The sequence below is a fragment of the Lissotriton vulgaris genome, chromosome 3_1, assembly GCF_964263255.1.
Source record: "Lissotriton vulgaris chromosome 3_1, aLisVul1.2, whole genome shotgun sequence".
NCBI lineage: Eukaryota > Metazoa > Chordata > Amphibia > Caudata > Salamandridae > Lissotriton > Lissotriton vulgaris.
The window spans coordinates 919892609-919908581 of NC_141689.1; the positions used below are offsets into that span (position 1 = coordinate 919892609).

At 43.6% G+C, this 15973-nt stretch overlaps 1 protein-coding gene across 1 annotated transcript in view; it reads left to right on the plus strand.

The window, feature by feature from the left end:
• LOC147727211 (transmembrane channel-like protein 1) overlaps nucleotides 1–15973 on the plus strand; it is a 371185-nt gene that overhangs the window by 9638 nt on the left and 345574 nt on the right. Inside the window, exon 2 of the mRNA XM_086963587.1 lies at nucleotides 10459–10783. Coding sequence (XP_086819713.1) covers nucleotides 10459–10783 — 325 coding nt within the window. The remainder of the gene's footprint in view (nucleotides 1–10458; nucleotides 10784–15973) is intronic.

Here is a 15973-nt window from a genome sequence, read left to right on the forward strand (position 1 = left end):
AAATCCCTATTGTTATTCAATGGGAGGGGTAGGCCTCACTGTAGTGAAAAACGAATGGAGGAGTCTTGCACTACCATGACATGTAAAACTTAAAAGTACATATTCAACCTTTAAATTACCTAGCACCCTGCCCAAGGCTACATGGGGTCTAACTTAGGGGTGACGTATATGTAATAAAAGGGGAGTTAAAGGCCTGGCATGAGGGTTTGAATGCCAAGTCGACATAGCATTTATAACTGCATTCAGGCTGCAGTGGCAGGCCTGGGACGTGCTTTAAGGTGTGACTTATGTGTGTGGCACAATCAGCTCCAGGCCCACTGATAGCATTTAATTTACAGGCCCTGGATATATGGTGTACCACTCTACAAGGGACTTATAAGTAAATTTAATATTCCAGACAGTTGTAATCCAATTCTACCATCCTTTAAGGAGAGACCACAAGCATGCTAGCACTGGTTAGCGGCGCTTAACTGCACAGAGTCATACGTCCAAAAAAAACAAATTCTCTTACTTGGAAAATAAGACATATTTGAGAATAATGCTCCTCTATATTCTTATTCTACAAGCAGAGAGCACTTGAAAGAATGTTTTGATTATCATTTAATGGCTTTCTTGGCTGCTTAGTAATTTGTTTTAGTGCAGCATTTAATTATTTATCTATGACAGATCATTAAAAGGTAACACTTTTATCTTCAGTACATTTAATTTTATAACTAAAATGCGTTATTTTCTTTTTATTTCCTATTATTAACAGTTTTTACCTCTCTAAAACTACCATTACTGGTGATTAATAATCTGTTACTGGAGACTTGTGATGTCATTAAATGCTCAGTCATATATTATAATTGAAAACACATCCACGCTGAGATAGGCTAGTGACTGATAATTAATAAAAAATAATACTTTGCTGTGTAAACACAGTAAAGAGCATATATATTATTCATAAGAAATTTAACAAGCTTCTCATGCATTGTACAATAATTGAATCTCCTTGATTTTGTTAAAGAAATGTGGATAGCAATGCACCAGTTCACTTTCGAGTCAGATCAGTTCCTGAAACAGAACTTCTTTTCCACCTAAATTAAAGATGGGATCAAAGAACTGTTTGAGCTGTTATTGTCACATATAGGTTTTAGAGCACTTATCATGGAGTACATAATAAATATAAATAATGTTTTCATGAAGTGGATTTCATCAGAGACAGCTTATTTACATACTAAACATGTCGCTCTCTGTCTTCACCTCGCCTTCCTCTCACTGTGCCTCCACTTTTCCCTCATCCTTCTGTCTCCACCTCATCCTTCTCTCTCGCCTCACCCTTCACTCTTTTCAATGCCTTTCTCTCACTCTATTCCTCACTCTTCTTCGTCTTCTCGTCACCCAGCACGCGCAACTTCTGGTCCTCCCTATCCCCTCTCCTTGTTTCACCTTTCTCCCTCTCACATTCCAATATATCGCCCTCTTCTCTCTCTGTTTCACCATCCCCACTTTCTACATCCCCTACTTTCTATCCACCTCACCGACTTCTGTCAGCAGTACCATCACTGCTGGTGCCAATGGAGTAGTGATTTTGTGTATGTAATGGAAGCGTGAAAGGAATCCGTTTGATGTGCTTGTATGGGTGTGGGGCGTGCGTGAGTGGACCTTGCAATCCTCCTGCCTTGTACCTGTTCTTCACTGGCAGCTCTCAACATTTTGAACAGCAGCCGCACCAGGTCCTGGATTAATAGAGTGTGCCCATCCGCGCACACAAGATCTACACTGACTTCGGGGTCATGCATATTTGAAATTAATAGTAAAGCGCTTCTCCACTTTTTGTACTTGTGAGTAATAACTACTGCTGTCCATTTAGTTCAAATAAGTGCAATAAGAATCCAAGCTGACAGCTCTACGGACATTCAGGGGCTGATTCCGGTCTGGGTCAGAAGGGTACCGAATGCGATCTGCCTGGAAAAAGTTTGAGCCTTACGCGTTTTTTCTGCCCGACTCGTACACCTGTACGCGCGAGCAAGTATGATGCGAGCAATTCGAAATTCACCGTCCGAGTCGTTTCTGGGTCCGAACCGCTCTATACGACTTTTGCGTAAGCTGACTGTGCCGTGCAATGGATGCGAATTACGACCGAGCCAGTACGATGCCCTCGTCGGACAGCCGGTGCGAGCCGAAGTTTCTGGCTCGCAAAATGTCTGGGACGTTGCCTTTGGGGGTCTGCGTCGAACCCCATGGCACCTGCAGCCTTACGTCTCGGACACAGGGGGAGACCCAAGGGCTTCCCCAACACAGGCATGTACAGTGCGGATGGCACCAATGCGTAGCCACTATAGGGGGCACCCTTGTGCGAGACGTACCCATTCAGTCAAAGGGAGCCCATGTACGCGTCGTACGACCGGCTCCCATTGACTTCTATGGGAGTCCGACCGAACGGAGTCCGGCAGTATGCGGCCGCATCGTACTCGCTCAGTCGTACTGCAGGACTCTGGCTCAGTCGGAAAATACTCTGGATCCGGCTCAGTCGGGGAGCTTTCCGACCCAGATTGGAATCGCCCCCTAAATGTGAGCCAATTTATGCACGTAGCTGCCCATTGTGCTAAGAGTACAGATTCTGAGTTTGACGACTAGGCTAGTAAAATGATGGCTACTTTTTAAACCAATATTCATATGCCTGTCTCTTGACTAGAATGTATTTGTATGGGGAACAAAGTGGAAATCTGCAGCTAATGTAAATTCCACAAAAAAGTACTGTTTCTTGTAAAGTGTGACTGGCATGTGTCCTCTTTTTTCCTGTTCTCTTCTTTTCTCCTAGTTCTCTCATTACCTTCTCTGTCTCCATCAGCCTGCACAGCCATGGCTCACTTCTCCCTTATGCTTTACCAGTCTCTTCCTAACATTCCTTCTCGAACCAACCACTTTTCATCATTCGCACATCACCCTCTTCTCTGATGCCTTTCCTTTCTCATCATTCTAATCTCTTACCAGTCTCATCCTCCACCTTTACCTTTCCTTACTACTCTTATTATACTCACCTCACCTCCTTTTCTCAGTACAGAACTACCACTTGACCTATTGCCATCAGTCACTTAGCTCCACATTTTCCTGCTCCATTGCCATCCTTCATGTACCACTAACATCATCTTCATCTCCTTCGCTGCTTTATGACACATATGACTCTCCTACTCCTCTCTAATCATCCCTGTTAGTCATTTTCTTCTCTTCCTGTCTATTTACTGCTTTATTCTTATTTTCACAATCTCTTTCCTTACCAATCTTTTCTCTTAGTCTGGCCTTTTTTCCCTTTACCGTCATATTTTCCGTTCTCACAATCTCCTCTAATTACTCTCCATTTCTCATCTCTGTGCCTTATCACCATTTCCTCCTGTCAAGATTCTAGCATTTTGTATTGTATAAAGGACACCACCAATCCACAGTTGAGAGATAATTGATAGCTAATAAAATTAGTGGCCTATGCAGGTTATGCGCTCTGCTTTTCAAAATGTGGCAAAACATCACAGTTATTTGAAGCTCAAAAATGTGCTATTTATCCTGATCTGGGTAACCTTGCTGGCCAGAAGTTTTATATTGATGGCAGTGCATACATGTCTTTTGCAGTGCTTGCTGTTGCACTCAAGTCGAAAATGAAAGGCAGAGCATCAATATTTAACTTATGAAGGCACAGACTGTAGCAACATCTTTGCAGCAAGTGCATTAGCCCACTATATTATCGCATAGGAGGGATCACCAAACCTTTCTATATTAAGAGCTACTTAAGTTATAATCAATTAAAATCGTACCAAGTTACTATTATTAGTGTTGCACTAGTGGCCACATCAGACCAGATAATATTAGTAGCCATCATATCGAAGATTACTAGCAGTGATCACCTCAGTGTAGAGAAGTTACCAGCAGTACTGTCGAAAAGTCTTAAAGCCTGATTACGAGTTTGGTGGTGCAGGAGCATAGCAGCATGCCACCGCCCAGATCCCACACCGTCAAACTCGACCGCCGGGTGCCTGCCAGAGTATGAGTGCTCTCGTTGTCTAGCGGATGGTCCTTTGGCGTTCCCACTGTGGTGCCTTGCAATGGGAATGCCAAAGCCCTTTCCTGCATGCCATAGGCTGTAAAGTCCTTGCCGTGCAGGTAGGAGGTGAATGTACACAGGAGGGGGGGGGGGGCACACCATGTGCCCACCTAAATGTACCCAAGGGCCCAAGGGCCGGTGGCAACAGGGGGACCCCATTGTTACCTCACTGTCAGTATTTCATGGTGTGAACACCGCCATGACGTACTGGCCGTGAGGAAAACATGTAATATGCTTGGAGGTGTTGCAATGGCACTTTCAGCCTATTGCGTGCCTATGACCACTGCGCCACCACCAGGGAACACGGTTCCCTGGTGGTTGCGGCAGCCCCATGGCGAGTTGACTGCCCTAGTTGTAATAAGACAGTCGGACCCCAGGTATGGCGCTCCCAAACCGCCACCCCACCTCCACCAAGGGTTCGGCGGACCGATGGACTGCCAAACTCGTAATCAGGCCCTTTGTCATTTGGAATGCCTCTATATGACTAATACATAACTTTTATGTAATGTTTCTCCCAGAAAGGTAATATTAATAGTAATATGTTTCCCTAACACCACATGATTTGTCACTCAAATATCACATTTAAATATATTTTGGACATTCACACGTTTTTTTTCAAACATCAGCTTATGGGTTCTGACAGAAGCCAATGACAAACATGGGCAGAGAGTGGGCGGAGCTTCTCTTCCATACCCAACTACAGCAGTCTTGCTGAGAAACGCATGCGTGCTGACTCAGGCTCAACCTAACAACCAGAGTCAGCTGCAAGAAGTGCAGCGAGTTCTTTAGGAACGCTTGGGTCCAGTTATGTGTTGAAACATAGCAGAAGCAGGATTATGCTTTGGGGAGTGGAGCGAGTTCCTTTAGGAAAACCTGGGTCCTGTTTGGCATTCTCTTGCTGCTGCATCCTCCCACAGTAGACTTTCAAGACTCTTCACACTGCTGCGGAGGAGCAGTGTTCTTTAACTGCTGCAAACTCCTACTGTAGGCTTTCACAGCTCCTCAGACTGCGGCAGAGGTGCAATGCGACCATTCTAGGACCCAGGGGTGAATACCACATGCGATCACTTGATGATCAGGAGCACAGAAGCGCTCACTGCCATGGTGAAGGAAGGGCTGTCAGTGCGGCAAGGAGCGAAGAGCATGAGTCTCTGTGCAGAAAAGGGGAGAGCGAGTCCTCTGGGGACTCACCCGGAAGCAAAGCAGGCTCAGGTTCTGCCACAGTCAGTCCACCATAGCAAAGTCACAGAGACAGCCTGGCTGTGATGCAAGGTCTTCGATGTCCCTAAGACCTCAGGAAAGAACAGTGGGCAAGTCAACAAGCCTTTGGAGTCACTGGGGGGGGGGTATTCTTTATTCTGGGTCAGCAGGGCAGATGTCATCTGGCAGAGTAGCAGTCCATGGGGACAGTCAAACACAGCAAGAAGGCAATCCTTTAGCACAGCAGCCTTTACTCCAGCGCAGCTTCTTCCAGATCCAGTAGTATACTAACTTGATACGGCCAGAGCCCTGATGCTTATACTCAAAGGTACCTTCGGTGTGGGGGGAGACTTCCCAAGAGCCTTTTAAAGTGTACAAGGATCCACTTAAGCCCAGCCCAGGCTCCAGACTACCAGTGGAGAGTAAGTAAGTTCTTTATGTGAGGACGGGCCATAACCTTTTCAGATGTAAATGCAAACCACCTTCCTTGTTCGCTGCCCACGAAGGTTCTCAGTATGCAGATGGATGCATATGTATCCCCTGTCAACCCCAGACTCTTCTGTATTGTGGCTGTCTAGAGAATGTGCACAAAGTGTAACTATTATCCCACCAGACGTGGAATGGAGACAGGCTGAAGAAACACAAGGCAAAGTTAAGGCAGAGAAAAGTCCGCTTTTTAAACGTGGCATTTCTAAAATAGTAGTCATAAATCCAACTTTACTATTAAAGAAGATTGATCTTTATTATTCCAATCATACCAAACATCATAAAGCTATTACTTTTTGGTCAGGAATTACCACTTAAAGAGGTATAAGTGAATTACCAGTGTTAACTTATGAGAGGAGTAGGCCTGAAAGCAGCGGAAATCAAATTTAGCTGTTTCTCACTGTCAGGACATGTAAAGCACAGAAAACATGTCCTGCCTTTTAGGTACACTGCACCCTGCCCTTAGGGTCACATAGGGACTACCTTAGGGGTGACTGATGTGCACTAAAAGGGGAATTTGAGGCTTGGCAAGGGGTTTTAAATACCAAGTCGTAGTGGCAGTAAACTTCATACACAGGCCCTGCAATGGCAGGTCTGAGACAGGTTTGAAAAGGCTACAGTGGCCTAATAAGTGCTGCAGGCCCACTAGTAGCATTTAGATTACAGGCCCTGGGTATATGGTATACCACTTTACATGGGACTTACAAGTAAGCATAATATGCCAATTGTGTATATGCCAATTTTACCAAGTTTAGGGGAGAAGCACATGCACTTTAGTACTGGTTAGCAGTGGTAAAGAGAGCAAAGTCCTAACGCCACCAAAAAGATACAGCAAAAATGGAAGGCAAAAAGGAAAACGTTGGGGGAAAGATCAATCTAAAAATGACAGGTCTAACATTTCCCGTTCCCTGAAGTGTGCATTTAGCACATGCTCCTCGCTTCCCAATAATACAGTTTAAAACGTAAAATGCTGCAGGTCCCCCAAACAGAGAATATCCCAAAGTGCACAACTTAAAATGTTAAGAACAAGCGCAGCGTAGCAGTGCCTCAGGGCGACGCCCTACCTTCATCCAGGAGGTCCGCGCCACTGCCCCTCTACGAAGGGCTGTGCATGTGTGAACTAGACCGCTAACCCAACCAGAGAAGCAGCACACAACAATGCCTGCTAATGTTCTGTCCTCTGAAGCGGGCACTTAACGTGAGCTCCTCGCCAATGTTGCCAGATTGGGCTATTTCTCGCACAGTTAGGCGATATTTTTCCCAATTGTATGGGAAAAACCCATGTCTGGTGGGGGGCTACTTTTTGGGCTGGTATTAAGCCTGTGTGCAGAATTTATTGGCTGGGGAGGGCGCCGACCACGATGAGTCCGTGGCGCGCGCATATCACAATGGCGCAGAGAGTCCATTGGCAAATGAGCGTGCGCTAACATCAGTGCAGCACAGTGCAAATCATTGGAGGGGGACCCACCAGGGTGTGCCTGTGCGCACATGACGCCACCCACCCTCTACCCTCCCTTCACACGAGTGCAGCCTGCACGTGAAATTGTGAAGCGCAGCCAAGCACACCTGCTACACTTGCACATGCGCAGAGCTGCACCAGATCACCACCACCACCTAGCTTGGTAGTAGAGTGTGTGGGCCGATATGAGTCCCCAGGGCTGTCAATCTTGTAGTGCGAGAAAACGCTACCAATGATTGACAGCCCTGTGTGGTGCTGTTCCTATGAAAATGCTGGCTGCCGCTGCAGGCAGTCTCGGGGCGCGCAGCACCCTCAGCAGAGTAACGACTGGCATCCGGATCGCACACTCGAGTCACAGTCAGACTGTCTCATTGTCATGGAAAAGACTGAGACAAAGTGAGTGACTGAGTGTGCTGCAACGGACTTCAAGAGTCCCACTCCAGACCGGGGCCAGCCTGTGACTTCACTCCGAGTCCTCAATGCTGCCATAAGCGGCCAGTTATGAATTGCCACGCTCGCCAGCTTTGAATTGCAGCAAATAGGAAGTGAAGTAATATATTCTCTGCTTTTGTTTTGTAAATCAGTCACTGTTATGCGGCCGGTAATTGTTGGCAGAGCAAGTTCCTTTCAGTGTTCTCATGACTCTTCACGTGTCTGACACCTGACAGGATCATGCTACAAAAAACAGGGTTGAACCCAAATTAGTCACTGGGACCTGGGTGATAAATGTTGTGGACAGGGGGGTCCCGGACTTGAGAGAGTAATTTATATACAATATAGAAGTTTGAATAGATAGTTGAAAAAGGAAACAAATGAGGTTACAATGTTTTAATTCACAAAGTACCTATATCTACCATTTCTTGGTTACACAGTTTTTTTGAAAATTATTTATACTTCATCAAAGTACTAGTGCCCACATTGGGAAGGGAGGGAAGTGCTGTGAGGAAATTGAGCGAGCAAGAGTGAAGTGCATAAACAGTAATCAATTTTTACATCATTGATCAGTAATCTTATATACATTCTAGATTGGTCTCCCTAATTCGGAGCCACATAAGAAATTAATTTGTCACTGTTTTATTACAGAAAACAATATCTCCTCATTTAGGCTGTATGAATCCTGAATGACCATAGGAGTAAGAACACGGGGACAGTCTACGTTTCGACCCTATGAGAGTGTATGGTAGTTCGCCCTTACAAAACGGGTCTTCATCAGGACAGGGGGGCGGTGGGCAAGCCTCCTTGTAAAAGGAGGACCGATAGGCTAGCCATCTGGTCGGGTCAAGATCACCTCGATAAATATCTCAGGTCCCGGTTTGTAGGTCGGGATCGGTATCTACAGATCGTATCTTGTCAAACAAATTGATCCTGCATAAGCGAGGTCTCGAGGCAGTCAATGGAAACGGCTCTCGTTACTTGAGTACTTGCTCACGAGAAAGTGTCACTCATAGTCGTTGAAGGTCACTCATAATTACACTGAAATTATGAAAATGTCAAAAATAAGCAATCTGAAACCTTGGCAGCTATGCACTGTGTCACTTTTCTCTCGGGTCTCAGACTCTCAGACCCGGCCTGGTGGTGCTGCCCCGTGCTGCTGTGGCGGTCGACTCATGGGGCCTGGCCGCAGCATGTAGAAGCAAGCACAAATTGAAGTAAGTTCATTTATAGTAAGAGTAGGAATGAGTACTATATGATAAGTAAAGCACTCTGAATCAGATGTTCTGTATAGACTTGTTAACTTTCAAGTGAACATTTGCTGTTGTAAAGTGTTCTGATAACTTTGGATCTAGCTATTGCAATATAACAATCTCAAATAAATAAGTGAAGGTTGCTGTGATACTGTCTGTGTGTTACCTGTTTTGTGTGAGGGAAGCACACACTGCTGCTGCCTCCAATACATGGCGGTGGCCGTAACACCACATCGTCTCCCATAGGTGGTACTATTATTCAATTTAGGCAGAAGACTGCACATTTTGGAAAAAGTGTACTATTTTATGGAATTACCTCTTAAAGTACCCCCCAAATAAAATAAATGTTAAATGAGTAATTATTTTACCATGGGTTTGTCTCTAAATCTCCCTCTTATTTGTTTCCAAATGTTGCCAAATATGCTGTGGATGAAATAGTAGCGGAGGTTGTCAGACTCCATTCGGGAAGGAGGGAGGGGGCTTGAGGGCTATGGGGTAAACTGGGGCTACTAGGCATTACCTTTGGGAGTTGCTTAAAATACAAATTAGAGGGAGCAGTAATTAGCACTTAATACTATTTATGCCTTTCTCAATCTCTGTGTTTTCTACTATTGTAGCTTTAGCAGTGCCTGTGACAAGTTGCATTGTCACAGTGGTGACGGATCTTGAATATGAGTAGCATTAACACAGGTGGCCAGTCAACCCCCTTCCACTATCTGTATATTGAATAGAATAATTTAGATTAATCCTTTAAGTGGTTTCTGATGACTATTTCTGCATAATTTGAGAGTTGCAAGTTTGGGCTGGTTTTTGGGCTGAAACTGGTCTGGTTGAGCTTATTTTGGGCTTATATGCTTTGGGTTTGGGACAGGTCTAAAAATCTGGTTACACTGTTCCTCGCGTCAAATAGTCCAGTTTAAAAAGTAAAAGGCCCCAGGTCCCTGCAACAGAGAATTTTACAAAGTGCACAACCTTAAAATTTATAAACAAGTGCAACAACAAGCTCAGCATAGTGGTGTCTCAGGGCGACACCCTACCTTTATTTCAAGCAATACCCTAAGCTGATCGAAAAAGGCCGACAAACTGGGGAGGAACCAGGGAAATGCTTTATGCAAGCAGCTGAACCTGAAAATCAAGTAAACAGATGTTTTCTATCAATGACCTAAATATTTTACTAGGCGTGGTTTTCTAAAAGCAATAAGTTTGTGTACTTGTGTCAATGTAGTACATTGTACAGGTACACTGCAAGTGGGCAACTGAATTTTCGGCACATGTCAGTATTTAGCTACAACAGATGTAATGGCAGCAATTAATGCTTACAGGCATTATTACACGTGCAGATACCCCATGGAATGAAGGTGTGAAAATCTATTTTTAAAAAGGAGACTATAAGATTTACTGTCATATAGAATAAAATAAATTTCAGACTTTCACAATAAAACATCATATTTTCTGAGAAAAAAATGTATCTACATCAGTCACCATGACAGTATGTTTGCTGGCTGTTGGTCTACCCTTTTTATGTTTTGACACTTTTTTATGGTTGTCATCAGAAAACAGTGATTTAAAAAGAAATGAGGACAATGAAGAAGAGGGCTCCGGAGGGAAGCACAAGCCCAGGCACAAAGGGCCTTCGTACAGACGGTACATCGATTCCGATGACGATGACGCTGCTGGTAAGGCCAAGAAGAACACGGACAACGAGAAGTCAAAGCAGGATGAAATTGATGGTGAGAACACAGAGAACGCCTCTCCTGGTCGGAAAGGGAGAGGCAGAAAAGGGAAGAAAAAAGAAAATGGCGCCAAGAACGTGAAGAAAAAAGAGAAAGAAAAGCCTACCAAAAAAAAAGCTGATAAAAAGAGTAACGGAGATTCAGGGTAAAAAAAATGATTTTGTTTCCTCTTATATTGTTTAGATTTACGCATGTGAAATTGTATTAATGAGAACATTCCATGGGTCTGTATATCTATTTTCATTATTGGCAAATAATTCTGGTATATTGTTGGTGAGGTTCTCGTCTGTCTGTGCTGATAGGACATTTTACAAAGAAACGGAACAAGTTCCAGTACTGAGTACTATTACCTAAATCATTTAGGGCCAGATGTAGGTAATTTCCATTTACCGATTCTAAAATACCGAATTTTACCGATTCGGTATTTCAGAATCGGTAAACGGTATGTAGATAAAAATTTGGTAAATTTTACTGAATCGGTAATATTCGGTATTACTGACTCGGTATTTACAAATTCGGTAATTCCCATTCATTCCTATGGGCCTGGAGGCCCATAGGAATGAATGGGAAGCCATTCACTATTACCGATTTGGTAAATACCGAATGGGTAATAGGGGGAACATTTTCAAGGGTGGCAGGGTGTCACATTGACACCCTATTGCACCCCTGAATAGTGCATGGGTGCACATGTCGACACACACATGCCCGTAGGGCATGTATGTCTGCCACATGGCACTTTTAAAAAAAGCAAAAACTTGCTTTTTGAAAGGTATTCGGTATTTACTTGTATTTGGTGGTAAATAACGAATCCTTAAAGGAAAAATGCACTCAATTGAGTGCTCCCTACATTAAGGAATCGGTATTTAAATGACCTTTCGGTAAATTACCGAATCCTTAAACCTGCCTCCTACATCTCAAACCCTAAATACTGGTCAGTAACGGACGAAATTTGGTAATTTTGGCCGTTACCGACCGGTATTGGCCTACCTACATCTGGCCCTAAATGTTCAGACTCATGAAACTAAATCAACAGAACCACACTGTTTAAAGTGCCATTATTCATTATATTTGGCAGCAAGCTTTGTAATTGCTTATTAAAAACACTTTATAAAAAATGTATATTTCCAGAAAAACCATCAAAAACATACTTAGTGAAAATCACTGAATGACAAAGACACCCACAATCATTTAATACTCGCAGTGAAAGTGGCCATCAGTAAGAGGTGGTGTTAGTGGTTTAGACCAATGAGTCTCTTAAGTGTGTCAATTATAATGTAATTGGCAGTAGATGACTATTGTAGAGAGTGAATGTTTGCTAATGATGATGCAGGCCATCAGGGAAATGGTTGTAAACATGTTTATGATGGCTGAAGGTGTTTGGACCTGTTGATGGGTTCGGCAGAGTTGAGATTCTCGGTGGGTGCATACTATTTCAAGACTATACGTTCCCACTGCTTTGTAAGCCTGGCTTTATCATGAAATGCATTTGCTTTAAAATGCACCATTTGCTAATCTTTTTCCAATGTTCTCTTAGGAGGAGGATCTAACCTGTACCCCACTTTTGCCCGCTTTGCCTGTTGTTAAAAAGTCATGCCCAACTTTTACGCCGCACTACTTTCAAATGTCACCAGCCGCCACTGGCTGTGTGCTTAACTCACCCCTGGCCTACATCAGGTAAATGTGGAAGGGTGCATGTGAAGGAAACATGTGTTGTTGCATAGTTGCTGGCAAGAACTACACTACACAAGTGTTGAAGTGTGTACAGTGCAATCATGGTAAATGGGTGTATGCTTGCAGTGTGTGTTGTAAATATAACACACTGGTACAATACAGAAAGACTGCAGTACTGAGTAGTGTGCACAACCTGAATGCATTTGCTTCATGTAGTAATGCTTGTGGTGGCATAATACATGAAGATAATAGTTCTGTGCAGTAAGTGTTCTGTGCCTGGTGGCATACCTGAGGAATAGATGAATCCTCCAGGCAGGATTGAGTATTGCTTCATTCATGTACGCTGGGAGGAACAAACATGGGAGGATGGGAGAGCAATGCTCTATTTGTGCATTTCAAAGGACCCTTTAATTCAATTATAGAGCACAAGGAAGGGGCCTGGACACATGTCAGGAAGAGAGAGATGGTGCTGATAAGGGAATCATAAAGAGCAGGCCTGCGGGCCCAGGATTAACCTTTTTGATGCACATATCACTGTGGCTGGGAATAAGGAACAAAAATACCAAGTGCCCCTGTAGGCTACTAGGGAGCGAGGAACCAGGGGAAACAATATATGGCAATACTTGCAACCTCTAGATACTCCCTTCTAATCAATAATGGGTATACCTCTGACAATTCATGGATACAATTCAACGTTTAAAGAGCCATCATCTGAAAGTATGGTACATACATATTATTTCTCACTTGTTTTTATTTTCATAGATATAAGCATTTCCAAACACTTTTTTCCCTCCTTTTTTATAGTTTCATGCAATCTGGAACTGGAAATTCACAGGCTGCATAGGAATTACTTCTTGTGCTGAGATTTACCTTCAATACACCTTTACTCCTTTCTGGACATTTTTTCACTGAGGGATTAATAGAGATGACTGAAATATATTGGAAGTGTAGTTCTCAGTGCTTAATTTGAGCCAGTGGTTATTGGTGGGGCCACTCATTTTTGGGGACTGACACTTATTTTTCATCATAAGTTACTGAGAACAAGAGAGGGAAAACATACAAAGGGAAAGAAGGTGGGCTAAAAATACAGAACAACATCACAAACTGAGAAAGCAGGAACCTGTGCGAGTGAGATAAGGGGGCAGAGAGTGTCTGATGATGGATGTGAGAGTATGGAGGTCATATAAAGACTATGCAGCCTTGGTTTTCAGTGAGTCGCCAATAAAAACACTGGCCACGGGTTTCTGAATACAGCTTTGGGCACCGGCACTCCTTTTATTATACATTAAAAACTGGAAGGTCTTCAGGATTGTCTGATTCTTATATCTGAACTGTCAACTAGAACAATCTTGGGGAGCATTGTGAGTGTTGAGGTAAAAAAATATACTAAGTCTGTCTCTCTTCACTCTAACTTCATGTTTTCCTATTTGAACCACTGTTTTGAGCCTTATCGGACGAGACAGTTCCTACAAATACAGCAGACATGTTATGTCCATTTCAAACTGTGTATATTGGCAGTGCATACTTTAACAGTTAATTGGGCTCATCCAAAAACATGGGAGGGCTCTGTGATTATATGCTAAGTGGACAAGAGACAATAATGCATTTTATGCCTTATTGTGCAATCACATGCTTAAGAGTAAATGCCTGGACCCCTTGTCTAGAGAATGTGGGTTTAAAAATCATGTGGATCGTACTGTATTATGTCACAAAACCAGTCCACTCCTCACACATGACACATCATGTGTGAGGAGTGAGGAGCTTGTTATATTTTGTCAGCTTGGCTGCAAAAGGTAGTTTAATATATTTCTGATCATTTTTGTATAAATAATGTACTGGAAAATTGAGTATTGTAGAAGACAGTATGGGTGCCCAGATGTAAATAAGTGCATAATTCACTTGTGCCTTTTATGTTTTTCAACAGTTTAGCCAAGTGCAACCACCTGTAGTTATGGTATTTACACATTGCTGTAAACAACCTATCACACACCAACAGAGAGGGGTTCTGTCTGTAATACACTTTATGCCCTAGCTGCACAAGTAAGAGTATATATTGGAAAGGGACCTTTTTATGTGGATCTCCAATTTTGGTGATGATTTGCTGGCATATTTGGACATCCGTGCAATGGGAGATTACTGACATCTCTACATGCATGTATTCTACCTTTAAACATGGCAACTAAATAGCAAAACACCAGCCATGTTTGATTTTTAGGCAAGTCCATGATAAAGATTTTCAAAGAATGCGAAATGGCATAAATGTCCTATGTCCCACATGGGCCGCCTTGTGGTCTTAAACCACATGTGAAAATATGGCAGTCGAGCTGCCCAGCAACTGTTTACTCCTTTCTCAGCTGTAGTATGAGTAAAACTGTTTTTGATAAATGAAAGTCTATATTTAGTATTAAATAACTCAATAGTAAAGTGTGCATCCAAGTTAGCAAATGTTCACATTCTTACATAATATAAAGCAGCATTGCAGTTGCAAAAGCCTGCTTGATATTAAAAAAAACGGGGAATAGGTTGGCCCTCATGGAACCTTTACCTAATGACTCACAAAGATTTATGGGCAAAAAGAGGTAATTGAAGAGTCTTATGTGGGGTAGCTGCAAAGTCTGTGCTCAGGAAAGCCTTGACGTTGACGGGTAGTTGCTCAGCCTCAGTCCCCATTAAACCCTGTACGTTCGGACTTAGAAACGTTTCTGGAAGCAAGATCTCCTTCAGTGGGACAAACCAGCAAGCTGAGTCTGACCAGTGATTCAAATTTCAAGGCTGTGGCTTCTACGGTGGTCCCGGTATCCAAAGATTTTCCTGGTAGAAAGCTGGCAGAATTTTCTACATCCCACTATTCGGACTTTGGGGGATAGGAGCAGGGCCAGCTTTAAGGCAGAGCGACCAGTGCGGCCTCACTGGCCGCTGACCTAGAGGGGGCGCACGGACTTCAGAGGGGGCACTCTGTTTTGAAATAGCAAAGGATTTAAAAGCGGCTGCTGCAGAGTTACTTGTGCCTCCAGGTTCCAGACAGCAATTAAATGTCATGATAACTCTTGTGATGAATAAGTATGGGCGAATTTTGCAAATCAGCAGTCCGCGGATTCGGGTGAAATTGCAAACAAATCTGCGAATTCGCGGATTTCCCAGTAAAATCCAGATTTTTTTTGTGATTTGCACCATACTTAACTGGAGGACTTTCTACTGGCTAATCAGTAAGTGCTACCTCGTTGGGTAAATGTATAGTGCTTTTCCTGCACTACCGCTGCGTAGGGCCAGAAGAGTTGCCTCCAGTGACCATGTGTGTGTAACTTTGCCATCGCACCGAAGGGCGCCGGGGTCCCTCAGGTGAGCTGTCCATCATAGTGTGTAAAGGGAGGGAAGACGGTGCACACCGCTAGTGTGTGGGAGGGGGTCAAACGCGGGGGGGGCTTCTTTGCGAGTTCACATGCCTCTTGGGTGTATAAAAGGTCAGGCACAGATCAGAGCAGCAGATGAGGAGAAAGAAGCTACTGGTTACAGGAACTGCACGGGGATTGCACTCGTGAAAGTCAAAGATGCAAAGGCCTCCATCAAGCATCATAGCTAATTTTCGACTGTAGATATGGGGAAAAAGCACGCCTGCCCAGCCTCGACAAAAAGCACGTTTGTTTTGGGCTGATTAACTTTGCCA